Raw genomic sequence first — 23390 nt, 5'->3', positions numbered from 1 at the left:
CACAGAATAGATGCACTGACATTTGAGTTATGTTATTGTATCTTCAAAGAATATTTTCTATAAATGTTTCTAATATGGAGATTTTTTTCATGAACTGTTAATGAAGTCACTAAAACTGCAGACGAATAACGTTGTTAGTGTAAAGACTTATTTTAAAGTAGATTAAAAGTGATAAATGCTTTATACTAGACCACGGGTTGGATCAAAATAAATCTTTAACGTTGAGATGTATTAGATTAAAAATATGAGTCATCTTTCTCTCTCTTTCTGCCAATCACAGAAATGAAAAGCACGTTTATTAGGCATGAAATTTATAATGGAGGAAAATGTTTGTCCTATGGAAACGAACTTGTAAAGGTTTCTGATGAATAAAATCGGAGAAATAAAATTTCATTAAAATATTTTTCGTCTAAAAATAAAAATTACTTGGTATAGTTGTTCAAGAATTTTTCGCCTTTTTCTACAATTTTACTGATTTGAATTTAATTTTTATGATTAAAATAATCATTTTAGTTTTTAAGATAGCTCTTTTTCCATTAGTTACAAAAATATATGACGAATATCAGTAAAAATAAAGTCAACTAAATATTTATCGAAATCACAAAAAAACTGAATGACACGGAAATCGTATATCTGAATAATATTTATTCATAAAATTTATTAACATTTTTAAATTAACGCCATCATTTGAAAACACTTATGACAAAACATATACGTACAAGAATTATTCATGCACGGTCTTACCAGTGTAACCTGTTAAGATAAATGACAATGTCCTACAGTGATTTTTATAAATGATTACATAGAATAATGAATATTTTCGAACGTATATACATATAATATTTTTTGTGATGAATGGCTCTACTAAAATAGCACGCATCTAACTGAATCGGTGGTGCGTGCTTTAATATGCATGCCTAACATAATTACTATATAAGCAGTTCATGAAAAATGTACAAAACTAGCGCGTTATTTTGAAACAATAAGGTACCGGATAGCCCTGTGCAAAAGTATTTTATTAGAAATAAGCGAAAAAAATTAATTTTTCAAGTACAGTTTAATTTTTGACCAATCATTGTATTTATATCTGATTTTTCATCTAATGACTTGAAATGGATATAATGGAAAAATTCTTTACTACTACTTTCTGACATTCGTGTCCTTAAACAACGTATTATCAAGTTATTATTTTCCATCTAGTATCCATAGAGCACCAACACCATTTGTAAAAATGATGGATCCTGTGTTACGTAGTTCCAGAGTTGTATTTTATTGTCAGTTAATAAAATAATCTCAACAATAGTAAATTTTAATTTAACATTATTGATTTTTCTCTTCGAAACAAGAAAACGGCGTTGTTATATTTCCGATTTTTTTTTTTGAAGTTGAAAATGAAATGAAATAGATATTCAGTCTTCACAAATTTTTCAAAATGATAAAACAACTATTATACCATTCGAGAAAACGTATACTTGTAATGGTAGTTTAAATCTCAAAACTTTTAGTCATATCGTATCTTGTTTGCCACTCTATATATGAATGATAATAATATAGGTGTATTTGTTCTTCAAAAATGTTCACAAATCTAACACAAATTGTTCATTTGATAATCAAAATTTCGTTATGAAGGAAAATGTTGATTAGAGTGATGATGATGGATATTCAATGAACTCAGAGAGAGCTTATGCATGAATTTGTCAGCGTACATGGAAAGAATAAATTACTCTAATCTCTTCATCAACGATTGATGTGCTGTGCTAATTCCTTCCCAATATTATCTCAAATGATCCATCTGAATCATTTTTCAACGCGGGTTTCTCAGCATTACTGACTATAAGCTTTCACTGGTCTGATCTCGTTCTTTTGCCTGGCCAGTTACTGATTTGTCAATTCACTCAGCACGTGTTCACGAACATTTTTTCTATGCTGGAAGACTAATAATTGCTTGTTCTTCTGTTTCTCTCACAAAGTATCTAAATAATTTAATTGCCTCCAGTGATATCATTGATCCATCCAATATAATGAGACACTTCGGTATACACTCCAGGCTTTCCAGGCCTTGCACAACCTACTCCCCATGAGACTACACCTATCAATACTGCGCCACCACCAGAGCCTTGGAACAGTGGGCCTCCAGAATCTCCCTAAAATTTTAGTGAGAAAAATATTCATCAATGTTATACTCACATTAAACAAAAAAAAAAAACAATCCATAATAAACATAATCACAATTCAGCGTAATATTGTGGGAAAACTGAAACTGGAAATGAGAGCTCTAACATACATACTCATTTTCTAATTTTTATCAGAAAAATCATGTTGTACGATCATGAGTTTCTGTTGTTTTGTTTTAGTACAATTTTTATTTTATTTTTGTAATATTCGTCGCTTTCAGCTAGATAAACAAATTTAATATATATGTATATATACACGCGTATAAAAATGCCAACTTGGTGTTGATATATTGGCTGATATTAGTGAATTCTTGTGTTACAATCACAAATATCTTAATTATATGTCGTTTGAATATATATATATTATCTTGGTGATTTTTAATTTTTTACTTTAAAACGATGGTCTTAATTTGTGAAAAAAAATACGTGCTTACGTGATGTATAGACACGTCTTATATACAGTAATGGTTGATGTTAGTACCTCGTATATTCGATCTTCCGTTTTAGGCACTGCTTTTACGAAACCCGAGGCCTACAAATCTCTTTTTTGCATTACTTATATTTTTTTTTTATTGCATAAAGCTTCAACCAATCCAATTTTCCATGAACCTGATTCAAATGTGATTAAGTTGAATTTTTAAAACGAAAAATATTCAATTTCACTCAAATGTTCGATTACAGGTATGTTTTGTGTCTATACACTAAACAATACTGGTAATATCATCAAAACCACCTTATTGGAAAACGATACATGGATAAAGCAGAAATTCGATCATAAAAAAAAGATTGAGTACTTACCTGGCATACGCTCCTGCCACCACTGTCGTAACCGGCACAAATCATAGAATCGGCAACGTTATCTCCATATGCTTGCCTACATTTTTCATCTGTCCATAATGGGAGACTTACGGATTTCAATTTTGCTGGTGTTACTCTTACTCCTAAAGCAATAATTAATTCAGATTACTAGAATAGTATATATTTATCTGATTATCCATATTATTTCTCAATTTTGTAGGCATAACTTATATTCAACTCTCTATGATTCGCTCATATACATAAAAATGTATTGGAAAAAAGTACAAATGCAGATGCAAATGGGTGCTGTTAGCATATTTTTAAACGAAACATCAGCGCAGCAATTTAATTAATTAGAATGGTTAATAATTACAGTAAAACCCCTCTTTTACGGTCAAATAATATTTTCACTTGTATAATAAATGTATGCATTTAAAACCCCTGATTTACCGTCGCCTCTCTTTTACGAACGAATTTTTTTGTCCCGCCAGTGTCCGCAAAATAAGGATTTTAATGTAGTTATAATGAACAATAACGGTAAATATACAGTTTTCTTTTATTTTACTGTTATCTATTAGCTGATAAAATCTTGTTCAGCAAAAGTGCATATATAGTCGCTACCTTAAATTATTTTTCCAATTCCCTCAAGTTGGCTCGATTTTACAAATCTCTCTGAACACAGAAAATTCCCGCAGCTCTCAAAAAAATGACACCGACAAGAAATTAACTCTTTGTGGGTAATATATAAGTACAACGTATTGGTTTAATGTAGCTATATTCTGCACTGAAATGACGCTGAAAGCTGTACTTTATAAAGTACCAAAAAAAAAAACAAAAAAAAAACAGGAGGTGGTGGTACAAGGTGCTTTGACCACGCATTTGTCATGTATATTTAAATATACACAGGGCAATAAAAGGTTAAAATGAGGCACTATCTACGGATACAAACCATTAATATAACATGACAAACATGTGACATTGCAAACATCTAATGTCTCAGAGGCTTTTTAATAATTCAAAGTGTTTGCATTAGCAATATGGTGTATAGAATGAATACATTATAGAGAATAAAGTACGTGGGTATTATGTTATACCGATTTTATTCCGTGACATTAAATCGATCGCCATATTATAGAAGCTATGAGTATCCAAAAGTCTAGTCACTTAACTTGCATCTAACACAAGAAAAACGTTTCTAGTAAATGATAGAATGATTTCTTGTTTTGGTATATTAAATTTCCGAAGTACTAGATTTATTCGAATGTAATATACATTCGTGAATAGAACATGTTCGCGTTTGTGTACATACAATGTATATAAGGGAATGTATGTTGGAAAATTTTATAAGAATTTTTTCATTCTATTGCTTTTCAACTGAAAACCAATGGCTTTAGCACCCATGGTTTGGGATTTTTATGAGATATTAGATTCATTGGAACTTAGCTTTTTTTTGGGGGGGGGGGAACGACTACGAAATAAAAACTTTAGAAAAATATAATAAAAACATTGGATTTGAGCCAGGCGGCATCAATATTCAATAACAAGCTAAGCCTTCGCTCTTTGGACGCGTTTCAATGCACGAACGATCCGGATGTTTGATGTATGAACATACATATTCACCGAATACCAAAGTTTCGGTCGATGAGACTCTCGTGAACGTGTTTCACTGAAAGAATTTGAAGTGCTTGCTTGCGCCGTCACCTTGCACAATGCCTACAATAATTCGCCGAAATCCCATTTCCACTTTTGTATGGCATAAATTTTTCTCGGGTTACTGTGTTACATTCATGCCACATAAGGGGTATCTACCGTTCAGCATATACATCTTATGATCAGAAAAAACACTGAAGCATTCTAAGTAATAGTGGTAATTGAAATTTTGCATGGGGTATGATATTGTTTTATACCTTTTCAGTAACTAAACTGGTAACCGTTTGGGTCCTATGTATGGACCCATTGTGACAATAAGGTAAAGGCCACGGACCCACTATGCCAATGAAATAAATAACATTAATGAATGAATGAACGCCAGAACTTTGCCACTGAACTTATCCCGTTGCCGAGATCTCTTCCAGCCCAGCTTCGTGGCAGAGTCTGGAACACTTTATTTTGTGTCAAAAAAGAAGAAGAAAAAAACATACAAAGCGTTTACAACATATTTTTCCCGGACAATTAGGTACTATCACGATTAACAAATTTTATGGTGATTGCAGACGAGATGGGGTTGGGAGTTGGAATAAATTTCGTTAAGACGGATGAATGTACACATATTAGGATGGAGGTATATTTTACAAGAAAATAAATAACAACGGATCCCCTGGCAGAATAATATTCAGTATATAATAATGAACATTAAATTAATTGTTTTCTCATTCAAGCTCACCGACCCGTTGAAATCTTCCCTGATTAAGAATTCTTCGTCAAACAACAATTTGAAATAACACGCCATTCCCGATCTTAAATTACGCGTCCCAGGAAAGATAATAAACTTTTATCATAAACGATGATAACTGATGGAAGTGGCTTCCAGAAGTATTTATGACCTCAGGCAATACCGCAATGACATTTCTCAGACAATAATACTGCTATCACCAGCTTTTAATCTTTCAGTAATGAATGCAGAGTTTTGTTCTCGGAGATTTTTCTCCAGTTACGACAGCAGCCATGTATTCCGCGCACTCTCCTTCCTTTCAAGGAGGAAACTCTGCCGATCAGATAAAGTCCAATTTTGTTACCGCCTTGGAAATTGAAATTGTTTGTACCGAAGCAACTTTCTTACCATGGGTTCAATGACTACCCATTTTCTTTGGAGCACCATATACAGCAGAGTTTACTGCGCTGGCATTTCAGACAAGCGTTCTTCCCAGTTCATTTGGAGGTCGGGCCTCGTGCACTATCGAAATCGATCTCTACCTCTCGTATCAACATCGCTTGGTGCTCTCTTCGCTGTTTTTACTCCAGTATTAATTACATTTTAATTGCCGTGATGTAATTTGTCTAATTACGATGCACGCAAACGACAGCAGAAACCGAATATTTCACCAAACTCCCCAAGTTTCAAGCACACTGCGATGTTTGGCTAGAAAGCCGACAATCGTCCTTTTTTTATAATCTTATAGATAACTTGATCAACCCTTAAACTGCACAAATAGTCGGTGATATGATTATTCTCTGCGTACGTGAAAAAAAAAATCATTTTTTTCAAGTTTTATTTTCTGTAAATTAGATGCAAATCAAACTCAGACGTTGCACAGATGGAATAAAACAAAAAAGGGGAGGGGATACAGTAAAAGAGCAAACCTGTCAGAGAATAGAGATATGATAAAAATTATATATATATATATATATAATATGATAATGATGAAAAATACAACTTGAACATCCATTCGTACGCCATCTATGTGTCATTCTAAGAACTTCATTTAAAAAAACGCAAGTCAAACTATCAGCGGGTTATCGATCAAGCTGCTGAGGCCATCATTCAAAAGCGATGGAAGCAGTTTAAGGGTTAACCTACTACAGTAACGACCGATACATTTTCAGAATGCTTACATCTCACCTTATATTCGTATCAAGCCAGCTTGAAACGTTTGCCTTAATTCAATAGTCACGCACGATGTCAAAGTAGGAGTTACTCGACTGCGTATTATGTCAATGCTTAAGACCAAACATATCCAGAAACCATTTCGGAATTACAATACGTGATATGTAGCGTTTCGAGAAACTGATTTCAGTAATTTAATAAAATATGCATCGGTCAGAAATCGAAAAACTGAAAATTTCGATTACCTTCTTGAGTGAGTCCCCAGCCGGAGGCATGAGCAGTGCCACTGAACCTAGATCCCGGTGATGGTAACCGTATGGCTGACACACTCCCTCCAAGATCAAAACCTGAATCTACTTTTAGCAGAGCGATATCGTTTCTGAATTTGAACATATCATAATCGTCATGAATATGAACATCGACCACCTGGAAAGAGAATCATAACATAAATATTAAGTCTTGTTCGATATATACAGGATGCATAGGTGACAGGGCGTATGGCATTTTACTAGTGAACCGAAAGATTCTGGAGGCATACTTCCAACTACAAAAAGTATCCAAATCACGTGTAGTACTCAGATATGCCATTCATGTTGCAAGGGGTTTTGTTCAGTTATTGAAATAAAAATATTAACTTTCTACACCGTCCCCATGTGCCCAAAAACCCAATTAGAAAGTCGTTACCCTGTCTCTCCTAAATGCGGGAAAACCGTTTCGCCGCACATTTTATAGTGTTTTTTTCCCGAACTTTCCTCCGTTTTCGAATTCGAGAATATCTCAGTGAAAATTGCACTTAGAAATGTGGAATTTTTTTAGTTGGCATCAACATAGACAGGGCAACAACTTTCTAATTGGGTTTTTGGACACACGGGGACGGTATAAAAAGTTATTTTTTTTATTTTAATAACTATACAATCCCTTGCAACACATGAATGACATATCTGAGTAAAGTATACAAATCACTACCCGTGATCTGAACACTTTTTGTAACTGGAAGTACGCCTCTAGGATCAACGGTTCACCAGTAAAATGTCATACGCCCTGTTACCTATGCGCCCTGTATATTAAAATGTATACAATAATTTATAAGTAAAAACGATTTATGTTACGATCGTTTGATTTATAAGCATGTGCAGATTAAATTATTTTATGAATTTCGCTCTATTAAATTGTATCTTCTACCTCTACGACAGCATTAGGTCATCACGCTCTAATTACGAGAGAAAGTGTTTATGCCCAATAGAAGGAAGAAAGTTCAGGGATCGCCGAAAAAATCTTCGATTTGTTAGAGAATTAATTGGTCAATTATCAGGATCCCAATTAAGTATTGGATCCCAATTTAAGGAAATTCAATATATAAAGAAAAAACAACATGCAGGTTATCCTGGTACCACTTATAAATAAAGCAAAATCAGGTCAACAGTTGGGAATTAGGTTCATACCTAACTAAAGTAATAAGCTTCCATTGTCAATAAATCTTATAGATATTTCATAAACTAGCACTGGAAAATGAATCAATAAATATAGTTTTAGTTTATTTTGGAATGAACACAACCCTAAAATTTCCATGTGTCTCTAACTATAAACTATATTCAAATATATTTGAAAACATTGCGTGAAAACACACGTCAATGCGATATTAATCTTCATTTAAGTGTTTCTCAACACGTATAATATTCATATTTTAAGGATTTTGTAGAAGGCAGGTAGCTCATAGACCAATTTTAAGAATAAAACACACATATATATAATATTTTTGAATTCATATACAGGGTGCAAAATTAAGTCCTATGACACTAATTTTTGAACAATTGATCATAGAGACATACCACTTGATGTATATATATATATATAGTTCAGATATATTGCATTTACTTTGCAAGGGACTTGTATAGGTACAGTATTAGAATACAAAACTCAGTTTTTTATTCAGTCTGGATGATCAGTCAGACATCAAGAGCTGTATCAAAATACTTTTCGCTGCGACATATGGAACAATAAATTGTTAGCACCATGTTCTCTAAAGGAATTTTAAAGGGACAAAGATATGTTAGATATTAAGAGCTTCTTCAGAATTTATTACTAAAATTATTGGATGATCTGCCATCGATCGGAATGCGATCGATTAGATTTCAACATGACGACGCCTCTGGTCACTATCTAACAGATATTCGAAGTTTCATGACCGGTACGTTCGGCCAACGGATTATTAGCTATGGTGGTGATGTAGAGTTTCTTTTACGGATCCCACTGGACTTCTTTCTTTAGGGGGGATAAGCCTATTTCAAACAGCAGGTTTAACAGTATGAAGACAAAATTATGCTGGATTTAGAACGTCACCTTAGCGATGTTTGTTCATATGTCAGACTTGAAATTCTCAGTAATGAGTAAAAAAGTTTCGGGTAAAAATGTGTATTATCGCTAATCGGGCTTACATCCAGCACGGACAGTAAATTGCGAATTTCTCATTTTCTTACAAGTCTGCTGATCTTGCTGAGCCCAGTCACTTGAATAGACGCACACAACTTATTCATAATGGTACTTACTTACTTTCGAAAGTTACATACTCTGCATTTCTGTTTATTTCATGGTCAAAACATGTGTAGATCACAAACAAACAGGAATTACATTCAACGTGTTTTTCTAATGTGCCAATGTAGAGAATCATGAAATTTTAACTTAATTGGCTCTATACAAATATTTCACTAAGGAATGCATGAGTCTTTTTTGTTGCACGTATTATAAGCAGAACAACATTTTTTCAGTTGGAAAGTTCAAGAAACGGATAACAAATTTAATGTACCGAATTTGCGATTTGGCATGTATCAAATTTCAGTGATTTTCTTAACTGATAATGTGTCTTTAGGATCAATACTAAAAAGTTAAAAGTGTTTAAGGTCTTTACTTACACCCTGTATACTATACTATATATGTCCTCATATACAAAATATAATATCTGAGAGCTTTAAAAATTCATATTGCATTTTCTATTTGGCATCAAACACTGAAAGCACACGTATTCGGTAACATAGGAAATAAATCCCATTCCAACTTTAAAATATGAAATATTTTCTCGTGTTCAATCGAGTGTTCCAAAAAAAAAAGGTAAAATATCGAATCGTATCTATATCTGGATAACCTCCTAAACGGAAACGATTATGCATTTCCACAAAAATATTTTTAAAAAAAATGCTTTCTCTTGACATTTTCCTTCCAACTAATCAATCTCCTTAAAACATTGTTTTTTTTAATTCATTGAAACAACCTCATTAGTTTTAGCAATTCCTTATGTGAGAAGAAAGGCAAATAAATTACTGTAAAAAAACACCTACTTAGTATTTGAGGATATAAGTAATAAACGTTTTATCCCGATAATAATGAGCAATAAAAATAATAAATCAAAAATTGTTATTATTCTTTTTTTTTTTTTATCTGTGTTTGAGAAGGAAACGTAAGTCTTAAGAATAAGGCCTTGACTTCCTACCCTGAAAGGAAGTAGGGAACTGCCTCTGGCGTGGAAAAAGTCATGGTGTTCAGTGGAGGAATTTGGACTGCACGGCACCTGGTACACTTCTCAGTTCAGAAGCCGTGACGGACCACTGATGAAAGTGGTGAAAGATAGAGGAAAAAAAATGAGAAGAACCAAGAGAAAGTGTTCCGCAATTCCATCAACCGGTGTAATGAAGTGTTTCATGGACTCGTGCTTCCGATCCTACTTACGACTTGAAGACATCTGCAGATTCCTAACGATCTGCTCACTCCGGATTATGGACAAAAAGTACCCTTAGCTTGCAATCGCACAAAAAGATTACATTCGCGCGAAATGTTTGAGAGAAAGAGACGTTGGATATTATTTCCTTTTTAGCAATAAATCGAGCATTAACGAGCATTTTGTTTGGAATCAACGCCCAAGTATTCTTTTATGATAAATTCATTTTTTTTTTGTTCAAATCTGAGTAAATCAACGGTAGTTAAAACTAATTTGGCTTGCATGCAAGAATGAATTCATGGATTAATTTTCATCGGTTTAACTTTTTAGTAAAAAAAATACTAAAGCGTAAAAATAAACATTTTTTTCCCCACACAAACTTCTTTCAGTTACCTTCCTAAATAGTTGCCTACTTTATTTTATTTTATGCCTCTAATAATAACTGCCACAAAAATAATCCTTTATGATTTCAGTTCAAATGATGGTTTGACATCATTAATTTTTTTGCAATTATACGGTATGAGAAGGGAGCAAAAGTAGTTGAAACAATTTTGTTTTGGAATTGCAGCATAAAAACAACATAGTTTTTGTACTTTTATACGACTAGAAAATTTGAATAATTTTAATGCTTCAATAACAGATTATAAAACCCTCACTGATTATAACAATACAACACGAAAATATCAAAGGTCTTTAAAACTGTTATGTATACGCTATTAAGTTGAATAAATATTTCCATCACCGAACTGATCGTAAGAAAATGTTTCAAGGGAGTAGATGTCTTTAACATGAAGAAAAACTATGATCTAATAGAAATATCATTAAAAATACTATTTACCCATTGATTTATTTTAAATTTTTTAAGTATGTTCTTGATTGTATAAGCTATACTATGCTGGTATAAAGTTTTACATATCTTGGATACTTAATTTTTTTTATTTAAAAAAAATGCATTAAAAATAGCTTGAGTGTATGATAAAATACAACGACATCGATGTAATTGAATTAAAATTGATTCAAACTGAAGAAAACTGTTCAGTTCATGAAATGAAGCAAAAGGCTGAGATCATATTGACTCAATCGTAATTATTTTTTTTTTCAAAATTTGCAATTTAAATTTTAAAATTTAATTTTAGATAAGATTGATTCAATGAAATCTCAACCTTTTGCTTCATTTCATGAGCTGAATATTATCCCTTATTTCGAATAAATTTTTACTCAATTATATTCATGTCATGGTATTTTATCATGCACGCAAGCCGTTTCTAGTGCATTTTTTAAAAATTCCCAAAAAATCAAGTATCCTACGTGAAACTATACCAGTAGAGTATAGCACGTACAATCAGTTGTGTAAAAAAATTGAAATAAAACAATAGTTAAATAGTAGTTTTAATGATATTTCTATTAGAGCATAGTTTTCCACTATGTTAAAGGTATGAACTCCCTTTAAATTTTTCATGATTTATATTGCGGTTTAGAAAATATAAAGAAAATAAATGCGCTCAAACAAAATTTTTGGTCGTGTTATGAATTCGTAACCAACACAATAAATATCATGACTATGTCACAGATTTAAACGTGGTGTTAAACTAATGCTCTAGAGAGAAATAACTTCACCCATTTTATCGGAATAGGAAACAAAAATTTGTTCTTTTCCCACCGTTTTTACTATTTCTATTTCTTGGCAATTTCTTTAATCTCCAGCCAAGATTAAAAGTTCCGAAATCGTTTCGCAGGTGACACAAAGTAACGTTTGGGGATTTCTGTGATGTATTTTGACGTATCGCAGAAATCACTGCCAAAACAGAAGCTGTAAACGATCTGAGAAGATCTGAAGGGAATTGTTTTCTTGTCATGTTTTTTCTTCTTATGGTGTACGAAAGAATAGCATTTAATCCGCAATATACCCTATTGAATCTCAGAAGACCCCGAGGTGAATTTTTCAAATGATTTTTGCTAGTTTGACGTCTGACTTTACCGACACTATGTGGTATATACAAGAAAAAAAAAATACTAAATCCAATAATCTCATTATATAGTTACATATTTTCCAATATTTTTGACCTATCAAAGCGTGTCTTGTTGTCTTTTATGGATTATTTGATATTTTATCGCGTTTTTTACTCATTTTGAAAAAATCCGTTTCGAAAGTGTGATATAAAGGACACTCCCATCAACGGATACTTTTCTGATCTCCGTTCAGGTGGAATAGGACTTTAACGCATTTCACTACCAATTGGCGGACGCTCCCGATAGCTTGCAGTATAATCAGGCAAACTCTAATTTTTTAGAGTTTGCCATGTCATAAACCGAGAATTTATAATATTCAACTAAGATTATATTTATGTTAATAAATATGATATATTATCATTTAATCATTTGATTAACTGAACGTAACTATTGCCCAGGATGGCGAATTCGAATGATTATGTTGGTTTCGTTTGTTGATACGTGAGAAGAAAGTGAATATTGCAAGACTGATAACGTTGTTATGAATGTTTTTATCTTCTTTACATTTATTTTAATTTAATTCTTGTACGGGTAAAAATAATTAATTGGTTTAATGAAGAGAGAAAAAATGTTATATATAAATTTGTCCATATTTATCAGACTTTCCAACTTTATTAAGGAATTACGCATAATTGCCAGTAAAAGTGATAAATGTCGTGAAATTTAATCAACTTTCTTTATCGAGACGATCGGTAATTATGCATAACCACCAGTGTATTAGTTTCACACACGCACACACACACAGTAACATATATATTTTAACATTAAAATGTACAGGAACAAATTGTGACCGAAGCCAAACGTCGTATAAACGAGGTTCCACTGTATATCATACCTCCCCATTATCGGACACTCCCCGTTAGCGGTCAAAATTTTTGGTTCCATGGGTATCCATTATCTAGAGGTTCTACTGTAGTCTAGGAATGATGCATTTACCAGAAAACTGGAAGATTAAACTTTTTGATATGATGATTAGAATGAATTACGAATGATATACACGTGGTATGTAACAATGAAAATCTCAATCACCTTATGGATCATATAACCACCTGCTCGGCCTGTTATGCGATTATCATCATCTAATGTACTGGTTCCAGATATTACTCTATAGTTCGACATTAAAGCCCTAAAGTTGAGAAAGAAATGAAAATTACACAAAAATATTTTATCATATAATTATTCATATTTCTTAATTTCCTACAATTTTCATAACATTTTTCAATCATCAGAATTCATGATTCGAAATCAAACTTCCAATCATGAAACTATCTCGTATAACATGATGATATGAGTATAATAGAATTTGGTTCTTCATTTATTCATTTCTTTTTGTGAACATTGGAATTTTCAGTTTTCGATCTGCTTTTCAATGTATGTAGAACCATGGGGCTAATTTTTAAACAGAGCTGTTTACTGAAAAATACCATGAACAGCCAAAGGTCATCGGTGCTGCCTTAAATTAAAAGTGAAAAAATATATACCAAGCTGTACTCACAATGCAACACAATGAGCTGCCGTTACAATCCATCTCTTGTTGATGATAGAACCACCGCATATATGATATATTTTACCACTTCTCATGGACTTTCTCTGTAGGGACACCTGAAGAGAATATTTTATATATTTAAGAAAAAAATTGTCGTGTGCAAATATTGTGCGATATTTACATTGGATGCGAGTTTACTAACTAATCAGGAAAAATTTAAATATTCAAAACTTAATTTTCTGAAGCTTAAAAGTATCAAATTTCAATGTTAAAAAACTCCTTTCATTATCTTATAATCTGAGTTAAATATTTCTTTAAGAAAGACAGAAAGATTTTCAAATTGGTAGTAAGAGCTAGTTCTTGTATTATATCTGTTACAATAAATGTGATAAATACGGTAAATGTAATAATATGCATACTAACCAGTCGTCTTGGTAAGTTTCATAATTTTATCACTTTTCCGGCAAATATGCACAAAACCAAGTGTCGTTGGTAAATTTGATAAACACTTGCAATTTAACGCCTTTATCTGTGATTATGCATAATGCCCAAGTGTTTTGGTGAATGTGATGAATATGAAAAAAATTTTAAATGAATCTAGTATGTGTGATGAATATAGTCGGACAACGATATAATGATAACAAATTTTACAATCGTACCCCAATATGAAGATAAAATAGATATATCAACTATCATAGTACGATTTATAATGTTTGCCAACCACGCGACGCCTGGGTATTATGCATTATCGCCGGTAAAAGTAATAGTTTTGCTAGTACTTATTACATTTACCAACTACGCTTAGATACGTCTCAAAATCACCGGTGAAAGTGATTAATTTAGGGAAATTTATAAAACTTACCAAAATGCTTGGTAGTTACTTAACCATAGTAACTGGTTATTTTGTATTATCACATTACATATTTATCACATTTATCTCCAACATATCCACCACATACAGATATGATATCAAAACAGACTTATAAAAGGAAATGCAAATGTTATTTTAGATGCAAACTATTTTAAAATATCATAATTTTTATTTTTCGATAGAGAATTTCGTACGTTTTTTGTTATTTTTTTCGGGGGGGAGGGGTGTCTTTTAAACAGTAAGTTGATGATTTTTGTTTAAAATTTTGCTTTTATATACTGCTCAATTTCAGCGCATCCACGTTCAAATTCTCGCTTCATTCAAAAATAAATATAATGTACGGTATACGAATTAAAATATGACGCTACTTTAAAGGATTTCTCAACAAAAATCTCGAGACAAGTCCGTTTTAGGTGAGTTGCAATCACATAATAATCACATATTACTAACGCACACTCACACCATTGTATATTCTTTTAATAAATTTAAGTAGTTGAACAGTTTGTATAGAACAGTCTAATTTAACGAAATGCTATTGGAATGTTGCCAAAATATTAACTAATAACTGAATATAGTAGAAAAATGACTTGGCTCTCAAAGCGATTACTACTTAAAAAAGTAATTAACCTTTTTCTTTTCACTAGAAATGTTACTTTCCTGTGTTTATTAAATGAGATTGCATGAAATCGACATCATATAAATATATATAAAACGAGGTTTCTCTTTCACTTTCATATAACTAAGCAGTTTTATCTAAAATATTTGAAAATATTCATAAAATATCTTAAATAAGTGGATTTTTGCAAACTAAGCCGTAAATAAAATTTCACTTTAATAAAAATAATACAGTGTGTCCCAACTTGCATAGCAGATATTTCTGCAACTGTTTACTTTCAAAGCATATTTTCAATTACAAAAAAATTTCAAATGACGGACAGTTACTCAAAATATTAAAATTTGTTTGATGTACACATGAAAAAAAATAAAGAAATTAACTTTTTATACGGCCCCCGTGTACTGAAAATCCCAGTTGGAAAGTTATTGCCCTGTCTCTTCTGAGGCCAACCAAAAGAACAATATTCACTGAAATATTTAAATTCAAAATTGGAGAAAAGTAGGAAAAGAACCGTCACAAACAAAACACTTGTCCTTTGGGGCCGTTCAAGTATTACGTCAGCAGATTTTTAGCCATTTCTGACCTCATCCCTCCCCTGTCGGCAAAATTTTGTCAGCTGCCTCCTACCTCCTAACGCATATTGGGATTAGACACGTATGAGGGGAGAGGGAGGTTCATGCCCCCCCCCCCGGGTCGATCAAAAATTTATTTTTGTTATGAAAAATATTTTTTTAAAAATTGAAATTTTGGAAGAAAATACCTTTATATGTGTTGTTATAATCAATTTCAGTTAATTCCAATGATATTTTTGCAGCCTAGGAAGTCAAAAATTTTTTTTAAGAAATTCATTGCGACCCATCCTCTAAGCCATATATACTAAACCCATGGCCCGTGAGCCAAACGTGGCCCTCGGGGACTATCAGATGGGGCCCGGCACTTCAAACCTAATTTTGCAAAAATCAACTAAGCGGCATATTCACAGATCACTTAAGTGACCCGTGATACAGTTCCAGAACACTTAAGCGGTCCATGGCACGATTAGAAATCCCTTGAGTGACATGTGGCACAGTTTTAGAGCACTTAATAGGCCCCCAGTGCAGCTCTACATTACTCAAGTTACCCGCGGCACGTACCCAGATTACTCTAGTGAACCGCGGCATAATTACTGCCCACAAAGTAGGGAAAGGTTTTTATTATTTTTGGCACACCGAGTAAGATGCTATAACGAATATTTCATATTTTTATAAAGGGTGGTTGATGACGTAAGCATCAGTCTACCCACCTTCCCACTGTTCATCAAAAGTCAGCAAAACCCGAAGCCTCCTCCACCTATCGATGCTGACGTAATACTTGAATGACCCCTTTAAAAACTTTCCTTCGATTTTTGGGTTCGAACATCTGAGCGAATACTGCAGGACAACAACTTTCCCATTGGGTTTTTGAGAACAGCGTGTCCGTATAAAAAGTTAATTTTTATATTTGAATAAGTATGCAACCCTTTGCTACATCAATGATGCACGTATCTAAGTTCTACACATTATTTGGATACTTTTTCAAACTGAAACTTAGCTTCTAGAAACGACGGTTTGCCGGTAAAATGCGGTTCAGTATTAACTGGTGAAGATAATTAAATATAAAAATTAAATTATTATAAAATCCCCGTGTACTCAAAAGCAAACCCAATTATAAAGATGTTGCCCTGTCTTTTCTAAAACCAACAAAAAAAATCCATGTCTCTAAGTGAATTTGATTTCAAAAATTGAATAAAAGTGGGTCGTGAAAGAACAGTATAAACTAAGGGACATCGCTTCTTTCCCTCGTTTATGCTGTTCTTTCCCAACTTATCTGCGATTTTTTAAATTCAAATATTTCAGCAAATATTGCTCTTAGAAACGTGGAATTTTCTGTTGGCCTGAGAAGAGACAGGGCAATGGCTTTCTAATTGGGTTTTTGAGCGAATGGGAATTGTATAAAAATTTGATTTCGTACTTTTTTATGCATACGAACTCTCAAACAAATTTTAATATTTGATTAACTGCACGTCATTTGAAAACTTTTTGTAACTAAAAGTATGCTTCTAAAGCCGACGGTTGAAGAGATATCTTCCATGCAAAACAGCCTGTATAGAAAAAACGAAGCAAAATAGCGATAAAAAAATAATTTAGGTCTGAAAAAAAAAATAAACCCAAAAAAAAAACCGCTGAATATCGATCGTCAAATATTCTTCGGCTCATGGCACTGTGTCATCAAAGCCATTGTTTCATCGGTTGTACTAGATGTGATTCTCTCCATTGCTCACGACATCTTCGCCTAGTCAAATAGCGTGACAAGAGACATCCGGATAAATTCGTAAGATCTAATAAACCAGAGAGCAACAACAATCTGTACCGAGTGACCCTAACGCGCTTGTCCAACAAGCTTTTCTAATGACACGGGATCACCAAAGTGAGCGGAAGGAATATTTTGTTTTCTCACTTTTTGTCTCGTAATGTCTACTGAAGTGAAACAAAAGCAACCGTAGAGGGATCCAGCCATCAAATTACGATTGCGCGACGTGCATTTTTCTTCTCTCTCTTACGCTTTTTTGGTATTCTTTCCTATTTTTTTTTTATTGTTTTACTTTTTTACTCGTATAATCAACTAAATTTTTTATTCATCGATTTTTTTGTGTGTGTGTTAATACGAAATAACGCTTTGAAAAGTTCCTGGGTAATTTTTTTCTTGACACTTTTCTTTAAAAATTAATTTAGTTACACCCCACTTTTCCGATGTCATGCACTAATTACTCCAACATAGTTAAGCTTCTATTCAATGTTACTGAAGGTTCTCTAAGATGAAGTAGAAATAATCGAAAAAATCCTACGGAATTTTTATAATCATAAGCTCATAATAGAACCTACTTTTTTTTTTAACCTTAATTGTATTTTGTTCGAAAATTCTTGTTGCACTCCTTCGCAGTTATTTAAATGAAAATATATGAAAAAAATTGTGTGAACGAGAGATGCAAGATTCCTGATGTTAAAGGGACCAATCCAATTTTATCAAGTCTGTATAGGCTGTCCCAAGTTGTTTGTTCAGCAGTAGATATCTCCGCAATCATTAACTTTAGAAACAGATTTTCAATTACAAAAAATTTCCAAATGACATGTGGTTAATCAGAATGTCCCAAATTTCCCAAAGGGTCGTATATTTGGAGAAATAGAAAAATTAATTTTGTATGTAGACCCTGTGTGCGAAGCCTTCCAATTAGTGAAATGTAAATGCGGCTTTGAAAAGCCATTTACAAAAAATTGTATATCTTTGAATGCATTATTAATGGGGATATTTTACTTTGACGTTTTCAGCATTCATTTCCACTGATTGAGGGTGTGGTTCACAAATTGCGGAAACGTAAATTAAATACCGAGTTGTAAAAATTCTGTAAATGTCAAAATAGTTGTCAAAAACGTAATTTTTATTTATTGCGAATAAAAAATTAAATGGTTGAGATCATTCTATTTGGGTACAGTCCCTAAAAATGGTAAATTTGAGACTATAAAAATTTTTCAACGCAGTGATAAGTATCTAAAACATAGTGCTTTTATGCATTTGATATTTCGATAAAAAAAAATTTCTTCACACAAGTGAGTTTTCAAAGCTTAATCTAAATTTCGATAATTGGAAGATTTTATCATTCAGCATGGAGAGAAAATCAATTTCTTTATTTTTATATATATACAACCCCTCAAACAAATTTTGAGATTTTTAGTAACGGCACCTCATTTGAAAACTTTTGTTACAGAAAGTATATTTCTAAATGTCAACTGTTGCAGAGATATGTTCTTTGCAATCAATTTGGAGCATGCTATACAGAGTGGTAGAAAATGTAAAAATATGATCATATAATCATCGCTAAGTTCGAGTCATTCGGTAGCAATATGGTAGCATGCTACCCTCAGATTTGATGGCCTGGGTTTGAATTTCGACTTGAGCATGGTGCAGTCTCAGCGCCGGTTCAGAAATGTCCCGGGAATGTAAAATCCATGCTTCTGGGGTGCCAAAAATGGTAATACGTCCCCTACGTTTGATATTTTTGTTCACTTTCGCTTGTGTATCCGCGAATTGATTGACATTATTAACTGTATACTCGTGCAGTTGTTTGCAGTTGTTACGTCAAGCTCTGATTATATTACCTCTTTCCATTATGGGTGAATAACTGCCATTCGGAATAAACAAAAGTTTTTTTTTCTGAGTTTAGTACCAAAATGTGTCTCTTTCTGTTACTCTCCCATCGTTGTGAGTAGATGGCTGAATGTGAGAGGTTGCAAAAACAAAAACAAAAAAGTCAGTAAGTAGCGGCAATTTAGCGGTTCGGCTGAGGTCATTTGGTCCATTAAACGCTTCTTATCCTCCAGACGGTAATAAAAGAAAAGCGAAGTGATCCTTATTTATGATAACCGCCATAATTCATCGATATCACGATGGCCTTTCAGCAATTTGGGAAAGAATTGAGCTGCTAGATTCTCTTGTTTGCCAAATCATTTCATTAAAATGAAGTATAAAAAGTCATCTTCTTCCATAAATACTAATGGAGTTCGTCGTAGAAAAAATCATTTCGAACTCAATTCAACAATGTAACTAATGATAGTAAGTATTAACCCCAATGGTCGATTTCTCGACCTATTCTTCTTTAGTAGTTCTTGCTCATTCGGTATAGATCCATTACTATGTGTAAACAGATCATTAAGATCATCGTATTTACTGGCTGCTATCCTTCAATTAGTGGTTTGCATTTCTTAATTGATTTTGTTTAATTTAAAATGCTGAAAAATTACGGCAGAACTTGTTTCTATCTTGTAATCTACAATATCTTAGATATTCACTTGAAGTGCATTCGAGTGCATTTCGAGTAGGAAAGTTATCAACAGTTTTAGTACATTTTGTCAACCGCGCAAAATTTTAACATTTTATCTACATCAAAGTATGGAAGACAACATTTGGCTTACAATAGATATTTTAAGAATATAGCTTTTCATTCTATGAATCTCTATTGCTAAAGAAATTGGTATATTTAAAAGTAAAAGGGTCTTTATATATTATCATTTGCGCTGTTTCTAATACATTGCATAAGATGGTTCAGTTTCTATTGGAATACGACAAGGAAATATTCTTAAAGTTATCACTATGCCACTCTTTACTTAATTGAAATCTTAAAAATTCAACTTACCTCCGTGAGAAAAAAAACAGACTTTAAATAAAAGAAATTGTGTTAATAGAGTTGATTAAACTCACCATATATAATCCAAGATCAGATACCACAGCGCAGTTAGATTGACCAGATTTTTTCGAAATGATACCTTACCGTGGTAAAAATTTTCACCCGCACTTATCATAATACGTATCAATTAACTTCACAGCAGTATACGCTACACAACCTGACTTACTACTGGCAATTGAGCTTCAAAGCAATTCTACGAAAGATCGAAATATCCGGTTCAAAAGATATTTTCTAATCCTGATAAGCACCAAGAAAGAATATCATCAGGAAAGTGCTTAAAAAGGGAGGTAGATGCTGGTCTAGTTAGCTCCCTGGTACTTACAAATTTCATCTTAAGCCAAAATCAACAAATTTTAACATGCGAAACACCAAAAATTATTTCTACGGAAATAATGAAGGCGATTGTATATTTTAATAAATAAATCTTCGAAATTGTATCATCATCAGCTCCAATTGCATATACTAAAAAGTGTAAGAATTTGAATGATTTTAGTGAAATATTTGTATGAATGTGCCGTATGATAATCTTCAACTGTTTCGTAACTGAATTGTAGGCTTTTGTATCTAATTCAATGTTTTTTTTATCGTAATTGAGTAATATTGAACACTTGAATATTTATATCTATTCAATACATAATGCATACATCGCATTATTTTTTTGAAAGTAACAAAATAAAAGCTATAAAATGAAGAAATCGTGATAATCACCTGCCAAGGGATTTCTCCTTCACTCACGTCTCGACCACCAACGATTCTATTTTGCTGAGGTCCTATTCGTTCCTCTTCATCAAGAAGTCCATTCGGAAATTTCATGCCAAAAATGTCTTTCACTTGGCCTTCCATTGCTCTCCCGGAAGGAATATCAACCCAGTCGAATGTATTATGATCCATGAAAACATCACTCCAGTCAGACATTGCGTTTGAATAAGGATTATGAATATCCCAGTGATAACTACGAGCCACTTTACCATGAGGAATAACATCGAGAGTTTTGCTAGATCCCTTCTTAGGAGCATCATCTTGCCAGAACCAACCTCCCATTTCATCATCGGAAAATTCGGACCAGTTATTGTTATTTTCATTATTCTGGTGGTGGTGGTGATGATGATGAGGTTTTACTTTATGGCCATTATTCGGGCCTCCTCGTAGAAGATGATCAAAGGGTGTTGGCAGCTTTGTCATTCCGGGAACATGTAAATACCCTAAGAAAGGCAATTATGTAACAATTTAATAATAAACATACATATGGAATAGTTTGATCTGTACTATTAGTTACGTATATAATTAAATGCCACATGTTATTAATCAATTGAAAGAGAACCAGTGTCTCTAGCAATTTCATCAGTTTTCCCTCCAAGTTTCAACAGCTATGCCCATGCCCATGTTTATTTTTATTTGTGGATTAAATCACCGTTCGTCAATCTATAGTCCACGGACCCGAGGTGGTCCACAGACAGACGTAAAAATATATTTCTAATTAAATCAAATCAATTAGCCAATATAATTTTATAGTAAAACCAACTTAGATTAAAAGTAAAAAGATTGTTCCCATAAGTTGATTCATTGAACTGTTTCAGACATTTTACTGGTCCTTGGGTCTAATAATGTTTAGAAACACTGAATTAATAAATCTTAATGAATTGGAAAAGTTTATATATTTGTATTAAAATTATTGCAAAAAATAGGGAAGCAAATCGTGGAACGAGTTTTGCGACAATAGAATCAAATATTGAATTTCGAATTTTCAAGGTAAAATTAACAACAAAATACCCTAAAATTTCACCCCCCCCCCCCAACAAAGAAATATCTGGCACAGTGGTTCTCAACTGTTGCTTCGCGGAACCCTTGGAGCTCCGCGTGCACTTCCCAGGGGCTCCGATGCCGTCCGCTCGAGGAAAATAAAATGAATCAGTAAATTTTATATAAGGCCCAAGGAGCTCCGCCATAGAAATTATACAGTAAAAAGGACTCCGCGAGTCTAAAAATGTGGAGAACAGCTGATCTAACATTTCAATTCCATTTTCCAAAATGAAAATTTTGTAGTAAACAAAATTAAACTAACATTCAATTTTATGTTACTACAAAAGTTGCATATATATATATATATGTATTTGAATTCCATCCTCCATCATGATTCCGAATACTTTCATGGCCACAAAAATGTAACACGTCAATTTGACCATCGCAACACAGCTACCATACATTATCAATATTCACACTCCATGATTCCAATAGATAAAAATATTGACCGGAGATGGAATTTATCCATCCAACGAGTTTTGCCTGTTGTTCATGCTCAAAATCGCCTTTCTATTCAACAATCTTTATAATGACATTCTTTTTTTTTAATCTATCACATTGGTTGCGTAAGCAATTAACGTAAGAAATAACGTTCAATATCAAAAATGAATGGTCCGTGAATTCTCTGTGTGTGTGTGTGTATATATATACTTACTTAATATTATTTTTATTTGTTATTTATATATATATATATATATATCGGTGCATCATTATTTATTTTAAACGGTTTCTTGCATGCGGACATAAATCAACGCGATAACCCGTAAATCGATTCAATCTTCGAGAAGCGGAATAAATGGGGGAATTTATTACAGAAACATCCCGAAGGCGTAAATCTTACCTCTTGCCAGCAAGAAGAAAGTACTGCAGAAAATCAGCAAGCGCAAAGTCGACATTGGGCTTCTCGTTGTTGGAGGCAGTGATGTTCTTCTTTTTACCATGGTTATGTGCTCAAACGTCAGAAATCCAATCTTTCTGGACGTCAAGAAGCTGTTTGACAACCGGACTGAACGGTGCGCACGGCCAAACAGAGAATAAAAGGACTAGCATAAAGCATTTATTCTCACCGTACAAAAAGGAAAGAAAAACAACAGCCTAACAGCGTTCACACTTCCTCGTTTGTAC

At 33.0% G+C, this 23390-nt stretch overlaps 1 protein-coding gene across 1 annotated transcript; it reads right to left on the bottom strand.

The window, feature by feature from the left end:
• Window positions 1-625: 625 nt before the first annotated feature.
• On the bottom strand, window positions 626-23299 carry LOC149079949 (trypsin-1-like). The gene is made up of 7 exons (XM_089238847.1): window positions 23107-23299; window positions 21174-21667; window positions 13731-13837; window positions 13265-13361; window positions 6762-6942; window positions 2973-3115; window positions 626-2144 (listed from the first exon to the last, which is right to left on the bottom strand). The coding sequence occupies exons 1-7, from the start codon at window positions 23204-23206 to the stop codon at window positions 1983-1985; spliced, it is 1284 nt and encodes a 427-aa protein (XP_089094973.1). The 5' UTR covers window positions 23207-23299; the 3' UTR covers window positions 626-1982.
• Window positions 23300-23390: the final 91 nt, after the last annotated feature.

This window comes from Pholcus phalangioides, unplaced genomic scaffold (assembly GCF_987345545.1).
Source record: "Pholcus phalangioides strain wild (caught in Gottingen) unplaced genomic scaffold, Ppha-v1.0 ptg000011l_1, whole genome shotgun sequence".
NCBI classification, from domain to species: Eukaryota; Metazoa; Arthropoda; class Arachnida; order Araneae; family Pholcidae; genus Pholcus; species Pholcus phalangioides.
The sequence above is the reverse complement of the archived record's forward strand: the minus strand, read 5'-3'. Positions and strand labels throughout refer to the sequence as shown.